Raw genomic sequence first — 19,468 nt, forward strand, 5'->3', positions numbered from 1 at the left:
CTTAGTCTCTGTGTTTTGAAATGTCTTATATTTCTGTTTTTTAGAGATCTGAGTTTAATTGCACTTGGTGTTCTAGAAAGACACAAATTATCACTAAGCAACCTTAACTCTCTGCTGAAGGCATTTTTATCTCTGTGTATTCAAAGTCCATACAAAACAGTCGAATGCTGTTTAGATTTATATCAGCTAAGCACGTGGGGCATCCTGGGAATTCTGGGACATTTTTGCATGTGCATCTCAAAAAGTTTTATTCTATGTTCTTCTGTGTTATGGGTTTCCAGCATTTCCCCTGTCCAGGAGTGTTTTGGTTTTGTACAAAAGCCAGATTTTTTGTGGAAAGGCAGGAAAGTAACTGTAATTTTCTATAACAAAATGTGGAAGACTATTAGTGTGTTGTGAAAGGGAAGCCATCTCCATTCTTCATCGAGTCTAGCTGAGTGTGTAGCCAGCATTTTGGTGAGAGTCGGAGAGTGAAAGACATTTTCGGTCATACAGTTTTATTGTGTGTTGTTAAAGTTGTTGCAGTCAAAATGAATACAAGAGACATAGTCTTCAGTAACAAAAAGCAAGAGTTAGACTTTTTCTGAATTTTGTAGGGTTTTCTTCCTGGAAGGATTAGTCAAGGCCTCCATAATCCATAGTAAAATGCTTTGGTCTTCTTGCATGATGCAACATTAAATAAGTTTTTTTAGCAATATTTTTATTAATCATTCCGATATCTCCTTTGAATTTATTATCACATTTCTCCAAATCATCTTTATCATAATTTAAGCATTTTGCCTGTGTGTAATGGTACTACCAGGAAAGAAGCCATTGTATGTTGGTGATTTCAATTGTAGGTTGGTTGGTTTGGAGTTTGGATTGATGCTTTCATTTGAGCGTGGGGTTTTTTTCCCCACTGAAAGTAAAGGAAATATCAAATGAGGGTTAGAGGGGGAGGGAGATCTACTCTACTAAGGGAGATCTTTCCTATGGCAAAGGTACCTGATAGGTATTAATTGTAGTAACTGAATAGAACTGTGAATGGCAGAAGTAACGTTTGCATACTGAGAACCAAATTTACCTTTCTCCCTCACCTTAAAGAGGGGTAGTGAGTAAAAATTTTTTTTCTTGACTCTTTAGTGGTCTAAAGCATAGGTGTATATGCCTGACATAAGTAGTAGTATTAATCTGATATCTTCAATGATTCAGAACTATCCAGATGTCATAAATTTGTGCTATTAATACAAGTTACCACTTTTATGACTAAGTTGTTGAGTGCTTTATTGAAAATAAAAACTGTGTAAAGAAAGGAAATACGTAGCTCATCGTGTACAATCAAAAATTGCTAAATTGCAATTGCAAGAAGTTGAAATGAATCCTGCAGTCATGCAGCTGTCTGTTTAGTTCCCAGCATGCTGAAAACATAAACAGATCCTCTCAATTGAGCTGGAAAACTGCTTTGACAGAAATGATGGCTAAATAAGACAGTGGTACAAACTTCATGCACTTGTCTCCCCTTTACCAATTTTCCAACACGCGTAGCCTTCCCGAACTATGAGATAAGTAAACATTGATTTTGGCATAATAAAACTTTGAACTTACTTGTGACTCATCCCTGCTTTAAAGGGGAAGGGTGTTTTTCTTCTCTCCCTGCCCCCACTGCATAGGATGCAGCTGAGAGAGTCTATTAGCATCAGCTGAAATCACTGAAAGCTCTTTCATTAAATTCAGTAGAAGGTGGATTAAGTAGGTTTTGTCTTTGAACTATGCTCTTGACAGAAGAAAATTTTTTCCCTTTGCCTTGGCATTAAATGGCATATCACCTATTAATTTTCCACAATCAAGGCAATGAGAGAATTAGCATCAAAAGAAATGGAAAAATAATAAATTATTCTTCTTTTAACTGACTTCCTTTAAACCTAATCTCCTATAAGGCGAGACTGCATGTACATGCTAGAATGGCAGACAAGTCTTTGCAAGATTGTAGCTAATCTCTAAGTTCTGTTATCTGTATTCTAAAACATTATTTATGATTTATTGTGCAAAATTAAATCTAATCTGAATTGTTTAGACATTCAACTGATGTTCCACAGATTAGTGTTTATTATTTATTAAGGATATTTTCTTAACATTGTTAATATATATGTTAATTATTTCCTGTAATATTTAATATACTTAATCTGCATACACCACTCTTCATACCTACAGTTCCATTAACAAAGTGGGGAGAGAATGTGTTTGTACCTGAATACAGCTTTTTTAATCAGTAGTCTCTTTCTTTCTCCCTTAACTTTTCTAATATGGTCTATTTATTAATATTCCTTTACAGAAAAAACAGAGAACAAAGGATCTGTCCCAGCTGTTTCATTCATACAGTCCATATGATCATAAGGTAAGAAAAAAATATGCTACCTATATTTGTTGCTAAGAAAAAGTCCAAACATTTGTGATAACTATATCATGTTTAATGCAAAAATGAGAGGAAGTTATAAAATGGAAAGCGCAAGGGTATTCACTTTGTTTAAATTTTGCTATCATATAAATATTTTTTTGCTTCTCCAAGCAAAGCTTGAAAAGGCACATTTTCTGATTTGCGAAACCCATGATTCACATTAACCTCATAGAAGTATAATTTACAGACTGACACTAAATCATGCAAAGTGACCATATGTGGTATTGGATTCCCCTCTTTTTTTGCTCTCTGTTATATAACTGTATTACCCTTGATTATGTTGCTTAACCTTAGTTGTGTCAATTAGGCCCTAAGATACATGATACTAGTGAATTATCTATTGATTCTGGGAGCATGTTTCAAAGAGGCTGCTTTGCTAGCAGCCTGGTGGTTGTCTGGGGAAAGAAGAAGAAATGGACATAAACATTGTAACTTGATCCTTATTTGTGAAGTCTGGAAACTCTGGTAAAAAAAATGAATTACATATTATAATTCATGCTGTAGGGGGAAAAAAAAAAGAAGGTCACTTCCCTAAAGACATTGCAATGTGCATTAAAAAAATAAAGCTGGTACAAGAAGATTTTGGAGAACCAAGAGACAGAGATCACAGCATTTCTGTGCTATAACTATTCATGGGGTTCTTGTAGACCTTATGCAAAAGAGAGCATTAAGCAGCAAATTGAAGGAGAATTAAGTAGGTTTGTAAATATTTTTGGGGAGTTCCTCCTGTCTTGGATGCATCTGTGGGCATATTTTTTGAGCAAGTGCACAAAACTCTTTAACAATTTGTCAGCATCACGAAACGTCTGTCTTTGCTGCTTCTGTTACGTGAAGTGTGTGTGTGATTTTTCAAGTATCCATTAAAACAAAGAAAGATTTGAAACATTTCTGTTGCTGTATGGACATTTCAAAGGAAAGTTCTGAACTCTACCTCTTCTGTTCCTGGCCCTGCACCAAATACTTTGGAAAAATCGGCTAAGTTTTATATCTGGGAGAAGAAGGTGACAGAGCTGTGTATGTGTGTGCACCTCTCTCTTTGTATGAACACACGCATAAATGTGTGTAACTGCACATACGTCTGTGAGAAAGAAGTACAATGTGTAAATTAATGGATGAAATTTGTCAGATAGGCTGTTGCTATGAGAGTTCCGTAGTTAACAGCAGCTTGAAAATTTACGGTTTAAAAAAAATATTGTCAATCAGTAGGTATATTCTGTAATTTTAAAAATTGTATATAATTTCAAGTTAAATCCGTCACTTCACAGTACTTTTTTACAGATAGTCTCACATTATTTACAAGGGTTGGTAAAGCAGATATTAAGGGCCTGTGAAAACAGAGAAACATGAAGAATAAAGGAAAATAGTTTGATGAGATTTTGAATGGGATTGTTGCTTTTTGGAATTGAAGCATTTTAAGGTAAATGTAATGGTAAGTCAAGTAAGATCTAGTAAGGAGACACAACTGATGAACTAGAAGCTCTGATATTCCTCTCTATGTCTAGATTCTCCTGTACCAAACACTTTTTATTCATAGTACAAGGAAATTCCATCATTCTTTTATTAGCACTTTTAATGGAACTTGGCCATTTGTAACTCCTGCTGCCTTCCTGCTCATATCCTTTGTGGCATTATATCAAAGTATCCTTGAATGATTTTGGCTGCAGTTGTGAAGACTTGTGCACTCTTTACAAATTAGTCATCGGGCAATGTGGAATTGAATATAAATGCTTAGATATATTTCCTTTTGATCTTTGTTTTAGGACCTTTAACAAATTATTAAAAGTAGCACAATTGTTTGATGAGTGATTTTTGAAGCTCCACTCTTTTACTTCCGAGCACATTCTACATACATATATATGTGTATGTATATATATATGTATGAGTTTAAAAGAGGAAGGGGAAGAGAACAAAATAAAGTTTATTAAAATGATGATCTTTCCTCATTTTCCACTTGACAGGGAAGGTTTTCCTTTTGCTAACCACTTCCTGTTTGTGGTGGCTTCAACAAACTCACTGCAGATTTCTTGCTCTGTGCTTCTAATTCCACCTTCAGGTGCCAATTTCACAATTTTTGCAGCCTAGGGGAGGGCTTTTAGTTTTTATATTGAATCTGACAGTAATCAGCATTAGTTGGAAGTACAGTTATTTCAAGTGGAGGTCCATATTAGTTTTACTCTAGTTCTGTTTTGCTTGATTTACATGGTGTATAAAGGGAGATTTCATAATGGCTTTGTGAAAGTGTTGGTGAGGGGGGATCATGGCTCAAATGATTGGAATAAGAGATTTCCAGCATTCTTACTTTATTGATTAAAAGATGTTTCTAAAGTAGAAAAGGGATGAACTTAAGGATAAGTTGGTGCTTAGTGGCAGTAGTTAAAACAGATATAAAGAGCTTATGAACCACAGTGGCTGAAACAGGATTTGCTACCAAGATTTGATAGTACTTCTTCCTTTTTTAATAGGATAAAAAAAAAAAAAAAAACAATCAAAAAATCAGAAAATGTTCATTCTTGCATGCTTGTGTTTCACTCACTAAAACAGAAGGTGTTTTGTAACTACACTAGTGGAGTAACTACACTAATCTTACTTACCTTACTGCTATTTATGCATAGTCAGGAGACTAATAGCTCTTAGAAATAGTAGCTGTTCTGGGAAATTTTACCTCAGTATATATTTGCCTATCTGGTGTAAGTCACTGTATCCTGAAAGATTTAAATGTTTCTGGTCCTGCATTCCCAGGTGAAAAGCTAGCTCTTTTATGGAGGTGGAAACAACTTTTCCTTCCACTTCCAGGTGTGGAGTCTTATCCAGTAAGGCGTTAATTCTGCAGCAGAGGGGGGCAGAGCTTTTAAATTCTTCTCTGCAGAAGGGATGGAAAAGTGGGAGATATCCTGCTCCTGCTGATAGCAGGGGAGATCCAGTTAAGCTTCTCTATTACATTACCATCTAGTTGCCCTACTCATTCTTCAGATGAAACCATTCAGCAGCAAATCTCAAAAACTGCCCTTTGGTTGTATACTTATCCTATCCAGGGGGATTTGATCCTGCTCCCTTTAACCTGGTGTCACCATAGTGCTTGCAGAGCCTCCAACTACAGAACCTGTGGGTCTCTCAGCTCCTGTGCCACTGACAAAACTTGTTGCAGCATCAGTCTTGAATGCTGGCAAACATACTGAATTCCTGATGTCAGACACCTTAAAAGAGTTCCATTTTCATAGACTTTTCTTTTGCTGTTGTTAAAATAAATGTCTTCTGAAATCCATTATTTTCGAAACTAAATAATTAGTTAAGAAACACTGACTATATCTTGGCTATGAAAAACTGTTCCAGGTGTGTGATTCCCATTGTTCAAACTTATTTCCCTTAGCATACGTAAAAATACATAAAACTCTATTTGTAGATGAAGCTATTCCTTGTTCTGAAATACTTGCTTTTTCCTGTGTTTATGTAGAGTAGGAATATGTATAGTCTGGCTTTTCTTGCGTGTCAAGTTCTGATTGCTTTGTAACTTTTCTCTAGTTAGCAGTAGAACAGCTTTTCCAATTATGTGTACAGTTTATCTTTTTCTAGGACAGTCAGAAAAAGAATATAAAGTTGACATCCTCCTGAAGCTGTACCAGCAATAATTTTAGTGTTTCAAAATCCAAAAGGTAGTTGAGGAGCACTCTTTTTACCCTTAGCTATAATCTGGCCAGTTTGCAACTAGCTCATTTAATGAAATATTGTGTTTGCACACAAGTAATTTCTGCTGAATGTTTTTTTGTGTGTAACTGTGAGGTTTTGCATTGCACACAGGAAGAATTTTACTCTGCCTGCAGTGGATGTTTAACTTAAAAATCATAGAGTTGGACCTTTCTCCCAAATTATGTTTGTCCTTTAATATTTATATCCCATTTTTTTTCAAAGCTATTAAGGTAGTTGTGATAGTAGGTCACCTGGTCAAAAAAAACGGGTTTGAGAAGCTTAATAGGATTTTCAGGACTCCATATGCATCAAGTGTCCAAATTCAGCATCATAGAGCCCTAGTTCCTTTTCTTCTTTTTGTCAGATGAGTTTCAGTATTCAGTCTGGCCCTGGAGCAGTTGTTTAAAACTATAATCCTCAATTTATGCTCTGCAAAAACAATGTTTTTACATATAGTAAACACAGTATACCAGAACTACTCTTCATTTTGCTGCTTTGCCTCCTTGGGAGGAGAGCCAGGGAGACCTTGGGGCATGTCCATACATGCCTCTGGCAGCACGGTGCTGTTTGTTACAGTGAGAAATCCCCTGGGCTTAAAACTCAGCTCTGTATTTATTTCTGCCTTTTGCAACCTGAATCTCTTGCTCTCAAATAGGGCATGATCTATGAAAAAATAAGGTCATGTCTTACAGCGTTAGGGATTTATTTTAACGTGTACCGTGTCCAACCAAGTAAGAAATAAAGTCAATATTCATGTGGTTTGAAAAGAGGTTTTTGAGATATTGTCTGCCAAACTGAAAGTGCTCAGGATTGAAAACGATAATTCCTATTTCAAAACGTGCTCCAGTTGATGAAATACTACTAAAATAAGTGTAAGATCTTCAAACCTCATGCTTTTGAATGTTCTTTATTAATGTGCTCTGGAAATGTTAACTAAAAAAACTAAAACCCCCTAGACAATGCATTTGTATTTGGCAGGTTATATGGAGCACTGTTTTAAGGTGCACAAGTAAGTAACAAAAAGCTTTTTGTTTGTTTGAGGTTTGGGTTTTGTGTTGTTTTGGTTGGTTGGTGGTTTTTTTTTGTTGTTTGTTTTGGGTTTTTTTGGGTTGGGTTGGTTTTGTTTGTTGGGTTGGGGTTTTTGAGGGGGTTTATTAACTCTTAGCCTAGTAAGCAATTTTGGGAGGCAGGAGTGTGATGTCCTGTACTCTGTCAGCTTTGATAAAGATAGTTATGTACATAACTGATTCAAGGAGCGTCAATACAAGATTATGTATGTCTATCCTTAAGGTGCCTACAGACTTAACCTGTTTTCAGCCAATTATTTCAATAGTATACAACCTCTTGCTCCAATTTTTAATGGAAAATAAATAATCTAGCTTCTTTAAACTGAGGTTTCTTTCGCTGAGTTCTGTAGTTTCTCTGAATAGTTGATACTTTGTGTCAGAAAATTTCTGAAAATTGTACTTCTACACTTTGAAAGAGGCTGTAAATAAAGAGAGAGTGAGATTGTGTTTCCACAATGAAACAGAAAGGAGTGACTATCAAATGGGTGGGATCTCTTTTGGCACTGTATGCTCTAAGTGGTTTTCACTGACAGCACAACACATTAATCATGGCAATGCCCAAGGCTGCGGCATTGTCTCGTAATCATCATGGGACCCCAGGTGAAGGGTGAGGGTGTGGAGTCAGTTGGCTTCTGATAGAAAAAAAACAAAACTGTCTAGTTCTGCAATCCTTCCACCTCTGTGCTGTAAGTGGTGACCTCTGGGGACCACATGCTGCGGCAGGGGAATGGAGGGTGCGGTGGTGGCACTGGGAACCAAAAAAGGGGTCTTGCCATGGTGAGTTAAACAGCAGAAATGAGGGGAGTTGGAAAGTTCAGAGCTTCAGCTGGGATCAGTTTTCCTACCGATGAACTACATCCTTTCATTTTTCTCCCGTGGACAAGGAATCCTTTACAAATAAGGAGATTCAAACAAAAGGAATTTTGGAGTCTACGCCAAGAAACCACTTTAAAATGCCTTCTTTTGGTTAATTTTCTAATGGCAGATATCACCATCCTGCTCTTGTTAATTAGGTCCTAAAAGCTTTGGTTTTGAAGATGTTTCTGCACTGGGGTATGATGTGCTTTCATAAGTGGATTTGTAAATTGAAATGTTGGACACTTGTGGAGTTGGAAGTGTTGCTACGAGAGTATTTTCTTAAAACAAGCTGGTGAAAGACTAAAATGTAGTTGCAGCATTAAACATATCTGGCAGGTGAGATTTACATCTTTCAGTAATCTATGTCCCAGATCTCTCAGATTTTGACATCTTCTGCTTCTGTGTTTGTTGCTGTCGTCTTTCATAGCTACTGGCATTCTGAAGTGGTTTGTTTTATACGTGAGGCATGACAGCTAGCATGTGTAAGTAAACCAGGTTTGGATGCTTTTTGGAGCCTGGAAATGGGAAATTACAGAACCGCTTAAAACCGCAAAAAAATTGTTTTTCCTAAGGACGGTAATCTTGCTCAGTTATTAACTGTGTTAGAAAATGTGCTGTGGAAGTGCTGTGAATGTGTAGGTTTTACACTTGAGCCAGAAAAAAAGAAAGCAGTTTTGAGATACTGTGTCAGCCTTCAGATTTTTTGGATAATGACTTGGGTATATGATTCTGGAAAATAATAAAAATCCTTTTAACCTGCTTTCCATTTATTCCAGGAACAGCATTGTGCTAAATCATAAGGCAAGTGTGAGGTTGCAATGCCTGTGATAGAAGCCATGGTCTGGATTTCCTAAAGGAGGTGCTTTGAATTGTTCTGTAAGATGAAAAGGTTTTCTAGGCTATTGCTGAAAAGGGACAGAGCCTTTTGGTATCTTTTGCCTTGAAACAGATTTCAGGTTTAATTTAATAGCTCAGATGTCAGATATGACTGTGTTTTATGGAAATATTCTTATTGTAACCTGCATCCGTTCTTCTCTGCTCCCTTCCCCCATGTTCAGAACTGCTTTTTTGGAGGAGGTTATATAAAGCTGTTTTATGCTCTTGATATAATGTGGAGCTTCAAAGAAGGCTACTGAAAGAGAAAAGCAATTTTTATTTGGAAGAGCAGTGCAGTGGCCTTGTGCTAATGGCACACTTGAACATTACTTGATGATAGAGAAGAAAATCTAATTGCCTGAAAAGCTCCTGCTTATTCCTGGCTTAACTCTGAGCTGCATTGAAGTTCACGCCATCTCTAACACAGAGCAAGTTAATATACAGACACCACTGTTCAAATACTAGGAATTTTTTCAGGATTTGTAGAGAACAGACAAAGAAACAAGGCAAGCAATAGAATGAGAGGGCTTCTCCATTGAATATGGTATATAGAGGAAGACATATCTGCAGTGTTTTAGTTCCATAGCTGAAATGCTGGGATAAAAAAGTTACAGTCTTATTTGAAGTGTATATTGCGTCCAGGAAATGAAAAAACAAAGAACCCAATGCATGGATATTTTGCCCTAAACCCAGTGTTTTATTGGTTGATTTTGTTTTACACAAAACCTGAAAAATATACAGATAGGTATATATTATTAATATTTTGGTTAAAACCATATTTAATGCTAGTTTCTTGTGCTGTAATTAGATATTTAAAGCATCTAACCCTGCCTGATTCTAACTGCATTGTTTGGGATTGTTACCTCAATTATCAACCAGAAGGGAGGCTTTTCCTGGTTTAGGCTAGGTGTGTATTTTTTCTGTCTTTTTAAAATGGTTTTTCAAAAAATTGTTTAACAGTAATCCGTTAAATCACGTTTGCACCTACACATAATGGTGCTGCTGTATAATCATGTATGTCCTTAGATGTCAAACATGGTTTCAAAGGTAGTGATGTATTATCAAAATATCTTCCTTAATGATCTTGAGAATAATTGTAGTAAATGAGATGATATAATCCTTGGTACAGCATGCAGATGCTACCTGGTATAGCAGATTGCCTCAAATAAGTAAATTCTACCTCCAAAAAATACTGAAGCAGAAAATGAGAGGCAAGTTTTATGGTGACATTAAATATCTGCCATATGAACTCAAGTAAAACAAATTCTTTGATGCACATTAATCCTCTTGTTATTTTCCAGAGAGAGGCATTACCTTTTGCTGCGTGTCTTGTATCATTTATGTACCTTGTCCATCACTGCTCTGTTACTGGCACAAAAGTTCAAAAAAGAAAGGTATTGTAGGTTTTTTCAAATTAGTTGCTGAAAAGCCTTGACATCACAAAAAGATAAAAAGGCCTGGCCCTGTTACAGTTTTTTAAGCTCCCTTCAATCTTATCTTGGCAATGTGATGGAGTGTTTAACTATCAGTTCTATGGACATTTCAAGTTCAGGTATCTTTCCTTGTCCCGTTCCCTAACACCTCATTTGACCTATATCTCTCTGTGGCTGTACAATTTGTAGTGGATTGGATTTCGCAGTTATCTCTCACTTTCTCTCCTTTCCCCACCCTACCCCCACCTCTTTCTTTCTTCTATTGCCATTTCTCCCCTAAAAAAAAACCAAAAAACCCTCTATGTACTCTACCTTCTTTTTTGTGTTTCTTCCTACCTAACTATTCTTTCTTTAACATCTTCTTCAGGCATTAGCATTGTATTCTCTCTCTTATTTACTTTTATCCACCTGCCTTTCTGGTGGTTTTTTGTGGTTTTTTTTTACTTTTTCCTCTTTATGGAGTCCCTTAGTTCTACAGCTGTACTTTGGCATGGCATTAAAGTGGCTGTGGGAGGACAAGGCGTCAGTGCATCAAGTGTAGCAGTGCGTGAGTGCACAACAGTGGAAACCCATCCACAGAGCTGGTAGTAGAATTCTTCACTATTTCAACTTTGCTATTGACCTACATATTCATATAACCAAGCTCTTGAGCTTGCTCGCTTTTAACTAATGACGTATCAAGAGACCATCAAGAGACATATCAAAAGTTTTGGGAACTTCACCAATAGATATAACTATCTTTTTGTTCTGTTCTCTATCTTCTCACTGAAGAACTGTGTACTTGAATTAGTTTGATATATTATTTAAGATGTTAGATGTTAATAAAGAAGGCATCAATACTTTTATTACTGGATATTTGAGTACCCAGAATCTTGGGTGAGATTTTGACTTTCTTGCATGGAGGGAGGATATTCCATTTATTTTTCTTCTTACTTACTCCTGTTTAAATGTTCTTGTTTTAATGACCTTTGGACGTAAAGCTGTGAAGGAGGTGTGGATTTGCTGGCTTTGTGTCTGATAATAAGGTATGAAAATGTTCATCTCCTTATCCTTTCTTAATATTCTTCTGCATAGCCTTGCATATATGCACATACATACACACAAAACCTCATAATCAACAGAACCTTTGATTTGAGATTGATTCCAAGTATCATCCAGAAACAATCTGCTGTATTTCAAGTAAGTCAGGGAAGGATGGGATCACATTTTTCCCAATTTGTAATAAGTCAGCACTGGCTGCTATTCCATCTTCTGCTGTCATATAAACTCTTGGAACTAGAAACGCTCCATTAGGTTTTATTTTGTTATAATTTCCTCTCTGTGCTATATTCAATTTAAGAGCATGAAGAAAGGGTAGTTATACAGTTGAAAAGACAACTTTGAGTAAAGTGATCATGTAAGACAATAGATACGATTTGTCCTACACAGGAAACTAGTTCTGCTGCTGTCTATCTGCACAGTGCAGTTTGGCCACTGTCTGTGTGAGCTGAAGTGCTCTGCTTTGAATGGCAGCTGGAGGAGGAGTCTCAGAATTTGCCAGCAAACCATGTGGATTTTGCATGGTTAATCTGGGTGATTGACACCTGCAGAGAAGCATCTTGTTTTAGTTGTGTGTGAAATTTAGGGTTCTCACAAACAGGGCTCTCAGTGGTCTTGCATTTGGTCTGCCTGTACCTGAGGGCACCTCTCCTGATCTTAGGGGACAGAGAGTGTTTGTGTTCAGATGTAACTAGAAAAACATCCTGTGGTTTTTGCCAATTATTCATTCTTTCTGAAAATTGCAGGATGAGTGCCGAAGGATGTCAGTTCTGATGATATACATGCTTACACTAAAACTAGCAACATTCAGTTAAATTTCCCACATCCTAACATATACTGTACTCACATGAATTACAACAGGCCTGAAAGACTTTCAAACCTTGTTCCAGGGTGGAGGTCCAGAGTGAGTAGACTTTGAGTTCATCCTGCATTGTGGACATACCATGAAGGTTTAGTCTGCAGTTCAGGGCACAAGAAAGTACCTAAAACACATGATTGAATTTCAGCTTTACTTGAGCTTTAGTGTATCAGAAGGAAGGAGTGGTGGTGTCAGTAGGGAGAGAGGTACAGACCTGGATGTTGTCATAAACACACATTAGTAAGACCCATTTCATTCCCTTAATATGACATGCTCTTCATAATTTTTTTCTCCTGTGTTCTGGTATTTTATGAGCATAAAAGGGTTTTCATCCAAAAAACTGCATGGGTCCAAAGGTGTGATTCTAGAGACTACCTCTCATTGATTTGCGTTGTGTGAAGTGTAAGATGCTTGTGGGGCTAATGGCAAATTTAAGGTTTGGCATCTCATGATCCTTCAGGATAAAAATGGGGGGTTTAAATCTCCATAAAGGGCCAAAAGCATTACAATTTCTTCATGATAAGTGTGGCATTTTCTAATATCACTGAAAGCAAGTAAGAAGTTGATCTTTAACGATGACATTTTAGTTCATATAAATGCTGCTACAGGTCATGTTTAATTTTTCTTTTACCTGTTTCTCATGCAATGATGACAGTCATACCCAGTCACCTAGCCCTATCAAAAAAAGGGATGGATATGGAAGTAGTTGAGGCAGGTCTTTAAATCAGAGCATGAGATTTATTTCTTTTTACAAAATATATTTCTGTGAAATTTGATATATGTAGCACACATAAGAGATATGCTGTGATAAAACACTTCAGGTTGCAAATACAAGCAGTCATGCTGACAAATCCTTTATTTCATACTGTCATGCTAATTCCAGGAAAAAAACCATGTATGTGTTATTACTGCTGCTCGCTTTTTCGTCTCCTTTAATATTGCTAGCATCATTTATGAAGCATGTGTATGGTGAATTTTGCTTCTTTATGCCTTTTATTTCTACAAGCTGATTTTTTAAATGATAGGCCTGCTTGGTAAAAAACTTTGCAAGACATGAGCCATCACTGTTTTACATTGCAAACTCCAACCTTGTTTTCCATATAGCATTTGCAGAAGATGTGTAATAAAAGCTAAAAATATGAACCATTTGTAAGTCCTGTGTGGGAACAGACATTAAATACCAATTCACGTGTCAGACAGACAGTGGCAGCTGCTTTGTTTATGTATGGCACGATCCCATATTAAATCAAATGGCAAGTGCACAGTTTGACAGATACTGTCATCAGTGCAAACATTATTAAACTCATTAAAGACACTGCTTTTAATTTTTTATTTAAAGTACATATCTTTGGCTTGCAGAGCCTTTCCCAGGCAGAGCCTACAGCAGCAAAATACTAATTCTGAAGTGTTTTTTGCCTAACAAAGCCTGCTGTGTTTCTGCCTGTTCATCAGGGGCAGTGCCACAGTGTTTATGACTTTCCTTTCACATCGTGCATTAGGATCTGTGACCAGAAATTCCATTTGAGAGCACATCGCTCTGGATAGCACTCAGTGGTCTTTTCATTTTGATTGATGGCTCTGGTTTTGCACCATCTGGCTCCTGATAGGCTGCATTAATCATATTCCGAACTACGAAAATTTAGACAAGGTTTTTTAATGATGTATGTTGAAAAGTGCGTGTGATTGTACGTATTTGTGTATTTAATTCCTGTAGGTTCCATTCATACAAAAGGAGCAAGAAGCCTCTCATGCAGTTTGTGTTCAGTTAAATAGTCTCTAAATAAATCTCTACTTACGAATGCCCATATTTCGATTTTATTCCTAGTTTTAACTTTATTTTACTTTCTATCAGCTGTTTATAACCACTGCCTGGTATTCACATTGTTTTTTGTTAGGAACAGTGGACTTGTCTAAAGCACTTGAGTCACATTTCAAGTGTTTTATGTAAGTCTTAAAATTTCTTTCTGCTGCTTTGATGATATGCTGAAGTTCCTTGCTTCTTTTTAAACTTAGCATGAGATCACAGAATCACAGAATATTCCGAGTTGGAAGGGACCCACAAGGACCATCACATCCAACTGTTAAAGGAAAGAAAGACCCATACAGGAATCAAACCTGCGACCTTGGTGTTATTAGCACCGTGCTCTGAAACAGAATATCATCAGGTTTTGCAACAATAATTAAGTAGGGTTTCTTTATCCTAAATTTCAGCACCAATACTTAATTTAACAACAGATTATTGGTGAATCACGATTCTCTCCACCCCATATGTCTGTTCTAAAAAGCTGTGAGACTGTAAACAAACAAGCAAGCATTGTTTTTAAAATAAATGTATAAGAAAACATTAATGCATGAGACCTCACTACTGATCAAACTGTGCCCATTGTTGAATTACAGTTCTCTAGTAAATCAGCAACTGATCTTGAGTAATGTTGCCATGGCCTCACAGATACAGAACTCCCACCATCTTTTGCCTGAATCATTGTAAATAGAGTTTACCTCAGAGACGTTACAGAAGTTAAAAAGTTAAAATCTTGCCAACAGGCATAATCAGTATCTTCTCTTAAGCTCCCTGTTGGCTATTCATAAAAGCTTGGATCCTCCAGCCTTCAGAATGCTCCCTGGTGTTCCCATTATTCAACTTCCAGCTTGGAATAGCAGCTTCGCTGTACCTGTGGAAGCTGGAGCCACCCAATACATTGTTGATAACAAAGGTCTGCAGTGAAAAGGGCAGTTCATAGTAGCATTCTGCAAAGGATCCTCTGAGCTTTGTGAGGTATGAACAAGATATATTATACTTAAAAACATGAAGAAAAAAGAAGTATATATATATATATATATATATATATGCAAGTATCTTTCTGAGAACGGAAAGATTATTGATATTGTCATTCAGACACTGGGATGTAGCATCAAAGGGTGAGTTCAGGGCCTGCAGGATGGTTGATAGAAATCCCTAACAAGTGAAAGATTTATACTGTGAATCTCCTTTCATCTCTTCCTGGATTTGTATATGCCAGCTTAGGAAAATAGCCCACAACAACCTGCTATGCAGACTAGTAGTGTTTTTGACTTTGAGTAAGCAGCTTAATACGAAGAAACGTTGTATTACCATATTTTCTGAAATTCAAGACCATCCTGTGCTTTTCAGCTGAACAACTCCAGTCAATCTTATCTTAGCCCATGCAGGTTTGATGACCTAGCTTCCTGAAGTCAATGCAGTCAATTAATTCTGTAGAAATATGCCCTGCATTGCCATACTAATGCTGCATGTTCTCTTATCACCACCGTGGTTTTGTTTCTGTTTCAGTAAAGAGAATGGAGGGATTTGAATTTTGGTCTGTATTTTGGGGTTGAACTTTTGTTCTGTTCTTTTTTAGTTTCATTGTGACTCCTTATGTTGAAAGAAATGTAAGGAGTAAGCAAATACTCTAAAATTTTTTAAGTTTTACCGGCTTCTGTATGCATGTTCCATCCTTTGTGAAGCTTTCCATTAACAAATCAGCAACTGAGATGACTAAACATTTTAATGAACTCCTTTCCAGGGATATTTAATATACTGGTATCTGGTTTTGCTGTTGTAGTATGTTTGGGTTTGGAAAAGAGATGACGTTGGTAGTTATCTTTAGAAATCCTGCATGTTTATATTTGGGAATCTAGAGGATTTGATATGAATTATAATCTGGAAAAGTATGCACGTGAAGATTTCTTTTGGTAATTATTATTATTTCGAAAGATCCTTCTTCCTTGGGACTATATATACAGGTTTTTGTTGCTTTTTAAGTCCTTTATAAATACTGTCTTTGAGCAATTCCTTTTCTTGTGATGCATGTAGTTTTAAGGTAAGGAGAAACCTTTTACTGGTTGGATTCTGTGGGTATGTAGCATAGATTCATCTGCTAATAGTGGGCAGCTCTGTACACTGTGCAAGCTCAGTGCATCTGGTAAGAAATTGGGCCTGTACATCAAAACATTTTGTGGAAGTAGGGAAAGTGAAAGTACTTACTGTAAAACCTTTGTAATGCCTCATATCTAAATCAAATTAATATAGTTACTCATATTGGAAATAGGATAATGTGATTGCCAAAAAAGCTATTTTGTCTTTAGTGGTAGATAATATGCCATTATATCTCATATATATACATCATTTCTGTTGAGAATGTTCTCCAAATTATCTTTAGAAAGAGCTCTGCTGGGCCTTGGTGTATTTTTTTGATTTTATTACAGTTTACCCCAATTCTGAGAAGATAATTCCACAAAAAAATAAAACCCAAGAACAAACGAGAAGAAAAAGTTAATTGCTGATGAATATCTGTGTGTGTATATGTTGTGGTGGCGGTTGTGACTTTTGAGGAACGGTCTCCTCTTTCAGAATCTTTCCAAATCCCAGTTTCACTGAAATATTTGAAATGAGGTATCAGCTTGTTTTTTTTCTGGAAACTAAGATAGCTTTTGAATTCCAAGCTAAAGCCCATAAATTATCTAGAATCAAAAATTGCTAGCAGCTTATTTGTGGGGGGAAAAGGAATTTGCATCCCATAGGAAAAATAACAAGCATGTGAGGATGTATGAGTGTGTGGAGAAGACTTGGCTGACATGTATTTGTGTGTCTAAGTCAAATACCAGTCCAAAGTTATTGTTCTGCTTTATTTCCTCAGCAGTGAACAACAAAGTGACAACTGCTGTGGTACTCGGGCACCATCTGTCTTGTGAACCCTGACATTCTGTTCTTGCCTGAATATGATAAATTTTACCTTATTTTTCCAAGAAAATTAAAATAGTATTTAACCCACAGTTCAAAAGCTGGATAAATTCCAAGTGAGGCCCTGCTAGTAGTGATATCCCTTGTCTCTGGGGGTGTAAATTTGGGTTTACACCTAAGTGTGTATGTATAAATATTACAGATTTATTGCTGTGTGTGCTGTGCTATGCTGTGCTACAAATACAAGTCTGTATACAAACATGCTGTATAAGAAAAAATCTTTTTAACAATCACAGTAATGTGTATCCATAATAATTATCTTTAACTTGCATATCTACAGTGAAGATTTAAAAGGTTGGGGTTGGGGAGGAGGGATTAAGGTGGACTTCTGTGTGATTTTGTATTTTAAACTCTTTGCTGATGGTATATTGTGGACAGTGTCTTTAGGTAATTTTTAATCTTAATTTCAGCACAGTCAGATTTGAAATTACTGGATAATTTTTCAAATGCAACCTTAGTGTTTTCTTCCATGTAAACAAACTTCATTTAGGATGGATTGTTTTCTCACCAGAATTCTCAATGAAGTAGTATTTTTTTTTGATTGTCTTACTGCTACTTTTTCCACTTTCAAACGTTTTCATCATCTTCAGTTTTGTTAAGGTTTAACTGCACTCATGTTCTCAGCCCCTGAATTGTTATGCTGCACCACTTTCACAGTTAAATACATTGGACAGCAACAAAAGTACCTGAAAGCCAGCTGGCTCCATGGACGGCTTTGTCTTATGAGGGGTCTAATGAATAGACACTTAAAAATTGTAACCAAAGATCTGCACGTGTCTCTGCAGAAATTTAAAGCACCTGCTTCACTTTTCAATTTAAGTGTTTTTATAAAGTCTGTGCGTTCATAGTCTTTCTATCAGGGATACAGGATTTCCAGTATTAATTAAAAATCACATTGTGCCTTGAGAAAAGGTGACCTCATGTAAAAGACTTAATTATTTTGAACACTCTATTTTAAGAAAGTGATATCCACAGTGTAACTGCAGTTACAACACACATATTGAAAGCAGTGTGTGAAGCCATGAATCCCAATTGCTTGGGTTTATGTACCAAGTGGCAGCAAACTGTTTCTTAAGAACTGAACACAATCAGATACCCTTTATGTAAAGCAAAGCAAACTTTTGTAATGACACAAAATATACAAGATGGGGCATCTTTACCTTCGTTACTTTGATCAGTCGCTTAGAATTTTTTTTCTGAAAATGTTGTGAATATATTTTCGTCTTGAAAATGTCTTTTCGGTATAATAAAGTACTTTTCTTACACGAGTGAAAGAAGTCCTTTATTGTTTCTGAATATAATAAGAATTTCATGCAGGAATTGGTGTGGGAGCAGGTTGTTTAGAAAGGTAGGAAGGTACGTTCTCAGACGTGATTTTCTTACTCTGCATGCTCTGTTGTGTATCTCCAGTAGGTACTGTTCCTAGTGGAGCAGGGAGGGTGAGATGCTGCAGGGCTCTTTCTGGATCTCCATAAAAGGGCCAACAACGATCCACTGGAATGGACCATTCTAAGACAGAATTAAAAGAGAGATAATGGGTAAATCTTTTGTCCCTTCAGATGACGAGAACCCGACATACATGCAGCATAGGGCAGAGCCCAGATGAGTTTTCTCACAGCATGCTGCACACATCCCAACCGTGGAGAAGTTTCTCTCTGGGGTCCAGAAAGGAGAAAAGGTTGCTCCTAGAATACACTTCAATCTCCTGTTCTAAAAAAACTCAAAAGGGTCTTGCTACCTTTTTTTTCTTTAAAGTATTCTACAGAATAGAACTTGCATCCAGATATGTTATATGCTGTCTCTGCTCTCCGTGAAATAGTCCAGGTATAGGAATCTTAAAAGAAAAAGGGAAAAAAAGGAGAAGAAGAAAAAGGAAGATTAGAAAACTGTTGTAGTCAAAAATAAACACATATGACCTTTTTAATGTCTGGCCCCTCTCCTCAAAAAGTGATGTGAATGGGGAAATGCCCTTGTAAATGGTGTGCCTCATATAAACACTGTTTATGAATACCAAGGTGAATGTGCCTTCAGATATATCTCAAGGGACTTATATATGAGAAAAACAGAAAGTGAGGAAGCAAATGCTTAAGGAAAGAAAAAACAGTCCTGCCAGACTCACTGTCTGCTTCACTTGGAGGAAAGACATAAATATTGTTTGCCACATAACACTGAAAAATGTGTGATGAATCTAGCAACTGTAAAACCTTCATTGTTCCTTCAGCTAAAACAAACAGAATGTATAATTAGTTGGCTGCTTCTGCCTAGTCCTAAATCCCAGGAAGATTGCATGCCATTTGAATCATTGTCTACCTGGTTTTTCACAGGCATATTTCAGTTGTTTCCAATCATCTCCATGTTTGCATGCACCAAACCTCTGCAAAACAAAAGAGAACAGTTAACGCTGCCCTGACATGCTGCGCTTAGTTAAAGGGGACCTTCCTCCTCGTATTTCACTGA

The 19,468-nt window shown here is 36.7% G+C and overlaps 1 protein-coding gene across 1 annotated transcript in view; it reads left to right on the forward strand.

Moving 5' to 3' along the window:
• The window catches only part of LOC114065304 (threonylcarbamoyladenosine tRNA methylthiotransferase-like), a gene marked incomplete at its 5' end in the record, with an annotated part of 105,623 nt that overhangs the window by 14,148 nt on the left and 72,007 nt on the right, over positions 1-19,468 (forward strand). The window contains one exon of the mRNA XM_027899108.1: positions 2,312-2,374. Coding sequence (XP_027754909.1) covers positions 2,312-2,374 — 63 coding nt within the window. The remainder of the gene's footprint in view (positions 1-2,311; positions 2,375-19,468) is intronic.

The sequence above is a fragment of the Empidonax traillii genome, unplaced genomic scaffold (assembly GCF_003031625.1).
Source record: "Empidonax traillii isolate 1590-97213 ecotype Southwest subspecies unplaced genomic scaffold, ASM303162v1 scaffold642:size393756, whole genome shotgun sequence".
NCBI lineage: Eukaryota > Metazoa > Chordata > Aves > Passeriformes > Tyrannidae > Empidonax > Empidonax traillii.